This window comes from Gastrolobium bilobum, unplaced genomic scaffold (genome assembly GCF_033153095.1).
Source record: "Gastrolobium bilobum isolate Gb01-03AN ecotype WA unplaced genomic scaffold, APGP_CSIRO_Gbil_v1 utg18749, whole genome shotgun sequence".
NCBI classification, from domain to species: domain Eukaryota; kingdom Viridiplantae; phylum Streptophyta; class Magnoliopsida; order Fabales; family Fabaceae; genus Gastrolobium; species Gastrolobium bilobum.
Genome location: NW_026895204.1, coordinates 49,545 through 59,329, shown reverse-complemented (window position 1 = coordinate 59,329; position 9,785 = coordinate 49,545). Strand labels below are relative to the sequence as shown.

General features: G+C 33.0%; 1 protein-coding gene across 3 annotated transcripts; it reads left to right on the top strand.

Annotated features, from left to right (window-relative positions):
* Positions 1–920: 920 nt before the first annotated feature.
* On the top strand, positions 921–8,969 carry LOC133299629 (F-box/kelch-repeat protein At3g23880-like). 3 transcript variants are annotated; one of them, XM_061499123.1, is made up of 7 exons: positions 921–1,136; positions 1,463–1,584; positions 2,054–2,132; positions 2,205–2,269; positions 4,165–4,211; positions 5,820–6,994; positions 8,870–8,969. In XM_061499123.1, the coding sequence occupies exon 6, from the start codon at positions 5,824–5,826 to the stop codon at positions 6,991–6,993; it is 1,170 nt and encodes a 389-aa protein (XP_061355107.1). In that variant the 5' UTR covers positions 921–1,136; positions 1,463–1,584; positions 2,054–2,132; positions 2,205–2,269; positions 4,165–4,211; positions 5,820–5,823; the 3' UTR covers position 6,994; positions 8,870–8,969. The 3 variants fall into 3 exon arrangements, with proteins under 3 accessions (XP_061355107.1, XP_061355098.1, XP_061355101.1); XM_061499114.1 differs by lacking the exon at positions 8,870–8,969 and having other exon boundaries at positions 5,820–7,148; XM_061499117.1 differs by lacking the exon at positions 8,870–8,969 and having other exon boundaries at positions 1,463–2,132; positions 5,820–7,148.
* The last annotated feature ends 816 nt before the right edge of the window (positions 8,970–9,785 follow it).

The following is a 9,785-nucleotide window of genomic DNA, read 5'->3' as shown; positions in this document are numbered from 1 at the left end:
CCGGCTGGATCGACCCAGAATCCGGCGAATCGGTCATCAAAAGGGCACGATCAAGCAATTGACTGGTCATGCATCGATCCGATCAAAACCGACCAAACCCGATCAAAACCGGTGACCCGATCGGGTCATACATTTAAAAAAAGAAGAAGCAAAAAACCAAAACTATTTTATCTTATCAGAAAAGAATGTAGAACTCATTTTAAAAACTTTTTATAATTTTATTTGCTAGTATACTCTTCTAACAATGACTTCAAATTTTAGTTTCTAATACTGAAGCAATTTGCGGAATAATAAAGTAGAGAATGTGACATATGTCATTTCAATGTAGTTGAATTTATAAAATACGAGTTCAATATCATTGAGAGGTATGTTTATGGGAATTCTGAGTTGCAATTTAAATTGACATAGTAATAGCCTGCATTTTTATTTATTTATGTTTCATGTTTTTGAGCTTATTTAGTGAACTTTGTTTAATTCATTTTAGATATGAAGAATATAATTGAATTTATATATATATATATATCTGGGTCAACTGGTTCGACCAGTGACCCAGTACCCCGATCGGATCGAGACTCGGGTCGGGTTTAACAACACTGAATTATATTATTTGTTTGTTAACCATACCTACCAGAATTTCGAAATTCTACGTCGATTTGTTATTGGCGGTTCAGCGAAAAGACGTTAGCTTTCAAAAATTTATTGAGTAACTTTATTTTTAAAAGAAATTATTTTAAACCGCTAGCCTACTGGTGCAGTGTTTAGTGGGTGTGTGAGTTGCAGTTCTATTCTCTTGTAATTCAAAAAAAAAGGAATTATTTTATTAGATAAGAAATTACTTTACTCTCCATCCTCTCATAAAAAAAAAAAAAAAACCTATTACAGAACCTAGCGCCGCACATCAAAACATCTCCATCGTTTTTTCTTTTCTTTTCATTCTCATTTGTACAAAGTTGGGAATCGTGTTCGCATCGAAGGACAAGTTCTTCTACAAGGCTCTCTCTCTCCAATTCCAACTCTCAGATCTCTCTGTTCAGGCCCAAGGTCGACGAGATCTCGCTCCTCACCGTCAACTCCTCTTCCTTCGTCACCGATTCTTGTCCTTATTCGTCACTCCATCCCCTCCAATTCCATAACTGGTCAGTCCCTTCTAATACTTCAATTTGGTACTTTCAAATCTAATTATTATTTGTTTTTCTTTTTCTTTTTTCAATATTTTCGTTAGTTCATTGATACCCAAACCCGATTTTAGTTATGCTCAATTGCTATATTTGATTATAATTCTGCGTGTTTTTAATTTAATCATTATGGTTTAATTACTTCTGGTCTGTGATTCTGGTTTTGGCTTCAGTGCACGCTCAGTTTAAAGTTTATCATCATACGTGATGTAGATAACATGTTTCTTTTTGCTTGAATATCTTTCTTTTTACTTGTTTATCATTTTTTATTTTATTTTAAATTACAGGTGCCTCCCTGAAGAAGAAAAACGACGATGCAGTTTCTGTGAATAGGAGTTTCAAAGCATACCTAGCTACATTGTCTTTGGATTTTCTAGTCATTATTGTTCCTATGCTTTTATTATTCACTGTAAGCGTTCTCCAGTAGAACTACATGGTTTGCTAACAAATAGAAAATGTCGGTCTTGAAAGTCCTTTGTTTTTTTAAGCATGAAGCTGTGGGCAATGCCGGCCTCTTAATAATTTTTGGTGGGATTTTTTCAATGTGGCTGTGGTACATTGACAATATCTGGTCAAGTTGCAACAAAATAGTTGGAGTTTGGATCTTGCTTGTGACTTTTATGTTTGATGAATTACTATCAGCAACTGCGCTTGTGTTTAGTTTACCATTAACCATTATTTGAACATTGATTTGCTATTCTTTCCAGCTTCAGTTAATTCTTCTTATATTGGATATGTTAGTCAAGATTTCTTAAATTGTAATTCTCCCTAATATTAGTTAGTGACACAACTCCAGATAGAACTTTCAGTCAGTTTTGGAATGATACACTGTTATGCTGATATTTTTGAACTCTCTCTTCCATCATTGTTATTATCAGGAATTGACGTTCTCAAGTTTCTGCTGAGACTGACCCTGTATCACTTCTCCCAAAAGTTGTGTCTTTACTTTATCTTCAGGTAACTTAAGTACTTCTTTTTGTGTATTTTGCCTCTTTCTCCCGTTATGAACATGGATACTTGTATGAATAGGTTCACCACAAAGCTCTTCAAGCCCCTCTGGAAGGGCCATTTCAGTTGCTATTTCCCTACTGAAGGTATGTACTTTCTGTCAGCTGGTGTAGTGTGTGTAGTGATAGAAAGAGTTATAGAAAGAGTTATATATGAGGCACTATTACTTTAATCATGTTAATCGGGTTGAGATATTTGAGTATATATGAGGCACAGTGTGTGTGTAGTGATAGAAAGAGTTATAGAAAAAGAGAGCATAAATTTTGTATACCGAAGAGAGGGAATCCCATTGGAGGGTAACCCTTAAAAGTAATGTGTGTTTGGTCACTACTTTTTAAATTTGGAACCTCGGCCTGCCAGGGTTACACACCTACCTTTATGCCATATTTCTGTCACTGGTCAAGTTAAGATGACATATTCACATTTTGTTTTCTCGGTAAAGATCCAACCATTAACTCTCAGATTTTCTCTCTCTCTCTCTAATGGGCAGATAGAAAGAAAAAAAAAATAGTGAGAAGTTAATGAGCATTAGGTCATAAATAGGGTTGAGGACTTCTTAGGCAAGAGTCACTGAAACTATGAATTCTTAGGCTATAGCAACCCCCGAGGTCCATGGTAAAGGTTTTTGAGGGTTTTTGAATCTTTAACTTTTTAATGTGTGCTGTTTTTCTATTTGATCTTAAAAGCATGATAATTATTATATGCTTGTAATTCCAAAATGGCATCTTATTGAGATTTAGAGAAAAAATATATGATATTTTGAAAATTTTACTTTTCATTTATGAAATTAATATTTTTCATGTTTATAAGAGATAATTTTATCTCCTACTCACATAAAAATATATCGGACTTACATATTCTTTTCTCTCTCTTCTCTTCACATGGTCCCATATGAATCTTATATATTTTTATGTGTGTGCAGAAGATAAAATTATCTCATATAATATGAGAACATTAAATTCTTTTTTTATATTATAAATTTTTCTAAAATACCCTGAATTTTTTTTTTCAAACCCCAAAACATCGTCATTTTAGGATATGAGATAACCTATGTTATTAATTTTTTTTCAAACCCCAAACCCCATATCTGTTGCTTCTAATGCTGTATATTTTGGTTTCTAAATTACCGGTTCATTTTCTGAAATCAAAAAGATAATTGATTTTACCACATGTTATATCTCACCATTTAGATTTTCCAGATTAAAAAAAAACGTTGGTGGGAACATTATCATCCATATTCTTATTAAGTAGTGTGTAATATTTTTCACTGAATTTTTATAGTTATATTTAAAAATATTCAACACATTTATGTGTAATATTATTTACTTTGTTTCTAAAATAATGTCTTAAAAGAATCACGAGCAATTTTTGTTTTTAAGTTAAGAAAATTTCTGACATGCCTAAAAAAACTTTCAAATAACATAAAAAACTAACTCAGAATAAAGATGTAAATTAAAATTATTAATTCTTACATGTTTTTATTAAATTCAAGAGTAAAAAGAAAAATTAAAATTAAAAACAAGAACTATAGGAAACGTTGGAGAGGAAAAAGGGAGTAGAGAGGCGATGAACTCTTATTCTCCTTATTTAATTAAATAATTTTTTAAACTCAGATAACTGTTAAAATAATATTTTATTCTTTGTACTGTAAGTTCTATTATTAAAAAATTAATATCTTCAGAAAGTCATAAATTACATTCTTAGAACTTAGAAGAGTTGTAGAGTAATCTATTTATAGATGCGATTCAACGTAAATTAGTTGCTAAATATTTGATCGTTCTTCTTAAAATATTAATACTCACAAAAAGAATAGTATAGCTCGTTTTATAGCTGTACACAGTAGAACTTTTCTTTGAGTTTAATAGACATTTTACAATTACAAGTTATGCTAGAAGCATGTCTCCATTTATTTTACGCAACTTGAATTCTGTGAGTGACACCATTATTAATCTCCCTCTCACTTATTATGTTTTCTATACAGTATTGCATAAAAGAAAAAGAGAGTGTTTGATAATTATCAGGACCAAGGTATCATTTATCTTATATTTTTATTTTTTTCTATCATTTTTTCTGTTTTTTAATTACGTGAATCATTTTTTATTGTAAGCTTTATGCATTTCATGTATTTCATCCATAATTTATTACTAAATGGATTATAATATATACGATACATCCAGAATGAAAATAAGGAAATTAAGTAAGACATTGACAAAAAAATCATAACACACTACTCGATTTTTTAGAATAAAAAACTTTTGAAATCTTTCCTAAAATATAATGATATCCCAAAGATTTTCACAATATAAGGATCATGAATTTACGAAATAATTTTATCATGAATATCAATACCAAACATTATCCATTATGTAGACCAATGTAAGTTTTATTTGTAGAAATTTATCATGTTTATTGAACAATAAGTACGATATTGTTCCCTTTCCCATTTATCATATATAGATAGCATCCCTTCACAACCCAAAAGAAAAAAAAATTAAGTGATAATCACTCAAATTTTGATAGAACTAATTCAATCCTTGATTACTGATGAATCAAAATTTATTAGTAATATATGTAGTTGGTCAAATTTATGATGAAATTGTTGGGATTTTGTTATATTAGGAAAGAAAATAAATACTGAATAATAACTTATAATCAATGATGCACCGACACTGACACGCGACACGACATGACACGTCAACACGTTAATTCTAAAAAATGTCATAGAAAAGGGTGAGTAGAGAGAGGCATAAGATCTTGTTTTCATATAAAAGGGTGGTAGAAAGATGGGGTTTTTCAATATTATCAGGATCATTCAATGTAAAGGAGAGGCCAATATCCCACAACTAAAATCCAGACTGATAAGAAGCAAAACCCTCCATCCACACTCATGACATAGCTAATACACAACTCACAATCCTGTGGTCACCCCATCAAGTTGGAAAGAATGGCCCATTCACACCAGGAGGTAAACGAAGTAACAAACCAGGTTCTAATACCCCTTGGAGCAGAGGAAACCCCATTTCTAAAAGCCAGGATGACAAGAGAAGATACCCTCCACTATAAATGGGAGGAGTTTCATTTCTCACACCTAGCCAACAGGGGACTCATGCTTAAAAGGAAGCTAAAAAAAAAAAGCAGCCATATGAGAGACGAAGACGGCTATCCTTTATGAATAAGGAAGCGCAAATAGTTCGGGAAGACGAAACACAAAAGGCAAGCGAACAATAAGAAATTTGATTTAAAAAACAAAAGGACCAAAACGTCGACGTTTAATTGATCAGCAGAGATCCTTATCTGAAGTTATAGTAGATACTTTAATCCCAATAAAAAAATTATAAAATCTAAAAAAATCTAAAAAATATATATCTAAAGAAATCTCAGATGATATTTTAAATTAAGATAAAAGGAAAATATATTTCGAATTAAATTCTTCCTTTTAATTTAATTCATTGCATCATGATTATATCATCATATAATTACATCATCATATAATTACATCTTAATTTCCCAATTGTAACAATTCATAATCATATCTTAATTTACAACTCAGCACAATTCTCACCGGATTCTGTTTATAAATCTGTATCCTTCCTCTAACGTGAGTAATCTAAACCCTAATTCTCGTTTGAAAAACAGAAACATGAAAAGAAGGAGGGTGGAGAGTAACCTCCACTGGAATGTGATTCATGAAATCCTGTTGAGGTTACCTGTGAAGTCACTTGTTCGTTTCAAGTGTGTGTGCAAATCATGGCATTCTCTCATCTCTGACTCTCACTTTGCAAAATCCCATTACGAGCTATCTGCCGCACCCTCCCACAAGCTTCTCCAGATAACATTTTCTGATTACGAAGCTCGATCCTTCGATGTTGATGCATCGCTTCAGGATGATTCTTTCGTTGTAAGCCTCGTTCCCCCACTTCCAAAACTAGTTGAATATTATGCTGTGATTTGGGGTTCATGCAGAGGGTTTGTCCTTATAGAAAATAAACTGGATTCCATGGAGCGACCGCATTTAACGGAAGAATATCAAAATCTTTATATTTGGAACCCATCAACTGGTTTCCACAGAGACCTGTCATACTCTGAAATGGGGCAAGAATGTCAAAATGCAGAGTCAGCAGAGAGACTCCTAATTGGTTTTGGATATGACCCATCCGCGGATGATTATTTGGTAGTTGTGCTATGGCCTAAGCATGACTCTAATTTGGCAACCCGTTTGGTGCTTTTCTCTTTGAGAACCAATTCATTGAAAGAAATTCAGGGGCCCCATATTCCCTACTATCATATTGATAATCCATCATTTCTCTGTAATGATGCTATTCATTGGTTGGCTTATGATGAAAATTTATTAGCTACAGTAATTCTTGCTTTTGATTTGATGAAAAAGAATTTTTATGAGATATCTTTGCCAGACGGTGATTTCACAGATGACTTCAATTATGATTATTTGGGAACTATGGGAGGATGTCTCTGTTTATCTCGTTTACACGATAGTAAAACTATGGTGTGGATTATGAAAGAATATAAAGTGCAGTCATCTTGGACTATGCTTGAAATTCCTAGGTGCCTTTCCGCTGTATGCATGGCCAAAGGTGGTGAACTTGTTGCATTAGGTTTTGATGAGGCAGAATTCATGAAATTTAATGACAAAGGAGAATTGCTAGCACGTTGTGAATATGATTCCGATGGTCAGAGTCGATTTGAAGTAGCTGCGTATACAGAGAGTCTTCTTTCACTCCCTGGGAACTATGATGGAAGCATGGAAAAACCATCAACTGAAGCAGATCAGAAGAAGGAAGGCCTAAATTGATGTAATGTCAACAATTTCTTTATTACAGAACACTGTTATTTATCCATTAATTTGGAAACAGAGTTTGTTTGAGTTGTTCTTTTTGTTGATTTAATATTCAAGGGCTTGGTTGTCAAGTTATTATAGCATCATGTTTTCTTCAAAATAACCTTTGATCTATTGTAGCATGTGTTTATTGTTTAGTTAGTTCAGCTCTCCAATTTATCAGTTGATCAGCTTGGCAGCATCATAGAATGCGGAAAAACAAATTGTGGTTTGAGAGAAGAAATAATTGAAAATTTTGAGTACTAGATCCCACTAATTTCTTAATTGAAGAAAGTTAAAATAAAGTGGACAATAATGACAAGTAGACCTTTTATTTATTTATTTGTTTGTTATTTTATTATTTTTTGCTTAAGTATTGTCAAGTAGACCCAAATATCTGACCATGCACTTCATAGGCTTCTGACTCAGTCTATAATCGTAGCATGCATGAGCAGGCAAAAGAATATAAGGACAAAGATTGCTATGTAGTTTACACATAAGTACTTTTAAGGGAACAACTCATTAGTCTGAAAATTTTAGTATTCTAGGAAGTGAAAGTTGAACTTTCTAAATTACCCTTACATTCATATGATAGACAACATATTCACCTAATTTAACAGATTTAACATCAAGATTATACCTGATATTTACATGTCTCACATAACACGGCTTTCAAGAGAATCACTAGCATTCTCACATCAGATCAGTAGTCTGCATACAACATAAAACTAGATAAAAGATTACTAAGATCACTATTGGTGCACAAAATGATCACATGTACCAACTGCTTACGAAAGAGGCTACCGAGCATATTTACATAAGCCTACTCTCAACATCATTTTAATACAAACATGCTTTTAAAGATTCAGTATCACAGCTTTAAAATACTTCCAAAACATCCGGTTCATTTGTACTTTAGTTGTTACTCTCTTTCATTGTTTTTTAGTACTGCTTTTGCTTTTTCCCTTGTCATCCTTGCTACCTGCATTAGCAGCCCCAAAAAGGGGTGATTGATTATTCAATGAGCCAAAGACTACTTGAGGGCTCTCCCTCCCATTCATTTGAATTACTCCCCGCAGAAGCTGTTTAAAAGGATGCATATAAACCAAATGATGATAGCTCAGTTGGTGAAACTGAGTAGATGAGGCTGTTGTTTGATCCTCCCTAATACGATCATCTCCAATACTGTATTTGGAGAGGTTTAAAATCTTAATTCTGCGAGAAAAAGAAAAAAGAAAAAGAAAAAGAAGGATGCATATAATAATAGTTACAACTCTATTAATTCAGTAAAGGAACTCTGTTATTCTGTAGTGATGATATCCCTATCTCTACACCTCCATTAGCTTTCTTATGCTCAAAATAGGACGTATCCTAAGAGGTGTTCTTCTCTTCACTTGGCCAGGGAATAACTATTCCTCTTATGAGGACTTTGTCATGTTACTGGACAAAAAATCATCTTCCTATATACTCATAATATATGTGGGGTCCATTAAACAATGGAGTGAGAAAAAAAATTCAAGGTGAGGCTCAGCTTGAATTGTGTTTGCAGGAAAATGGATTTTTTGTCCTATAACGTGACAAAACAATTCCAAAAAAATTAAAACTATCGTTATGAATGTTCATTAAAATTATCCGATACTCAAATTCCAAGGGGTGGCACAACTAGTAAGCGAGATGTGTGCAAGGAGCAAATTTTTGAACCCTAAAGCTCTCTAATTCAGTTTCATAACAAAGCAATTTTGGACCAATAAGGAAAAAAATTATGTTTTATACCTCGAAAGAAATTAGTTTCCCAACTTAATTTTTCAAATAACTAACTTATGTCAAAATGAATTTGACTTATTCTTTTCAGGTACCCATGGTAGTAGTGAGCAATCTACGGACAAGGGCCCAGTTATGGATTAGTGGATTGAGGATGTTGTTTATTTTATGCTGTTATATTGGTATGTGGCATGTGTAGTGTTTTGACATGCCTAGTTAGTTTATTTTGAGACTAGGTAGTTGTATTTAATAATGCTTAGAATGGTTGTTATTTGAGCTTCTGGATTATGGATGTATTTATTTTGAACTATGTTATATGCATGTGATGAGGACATATAGACATGATGTATGGATGTATTAATTAGGCTCAGAGCCATTATGTATGTACTGACCCTATGAGGGGATTGCAGTTGGTGTGGGACTTGCAAGCTGTCTGTTATATATCTATGTCTATCAGATGTGATTGTGCGTGAGATTCTTATCTCCCAGTTATCCGTTAAACAGTCGCTATGCTGTCCGTGAGACTCTGGCAGGAATGACACTTGAGGTCTTATCTGGTTAGTCAATGGCCACTAATACTGGCTAATGGAATTAATTAGTAGATGTGTGTTTTAGATTTACGCTTTCGCAGTATCTCATGCGAACGTTTTTAGAAATGTTTTCAGAAAATGTTTTGGAAAAATTTTATTCATATTTTTACTAGACGTTTATTAATCTTTAAATAAAATATTCTGCTGTGTACGCTATAATATCATGATGTTAACAACCGGAGTACTACGGAGTGTTACAGATCTTCCCTAGGCAAGATGCCTGAGTAGCGGTTAATGCCTATTGTATACTGCTTATTTGTTTTCGAGAGCATGAGATTTGTGATATGCATGTTTTGATGTACATGTATGTATATCACTTGATGACTATGTATTTGGGAGAGCACAGAAAATGTCTATGCCATTTTTGATATGCCTATCTATATATGTTTAGAGAGTATGTATAGGTCTATATCACTT

Excerpts from the sequence above, each read along its gene's own strand:
- LOC133299629 (XM_061499123.1), top strand. The coding sequence starts at position 5,824 with ATGAAAAGAAGGAGGGTGGAGAGTAACCTCCACTGGAATGTGATTCAT.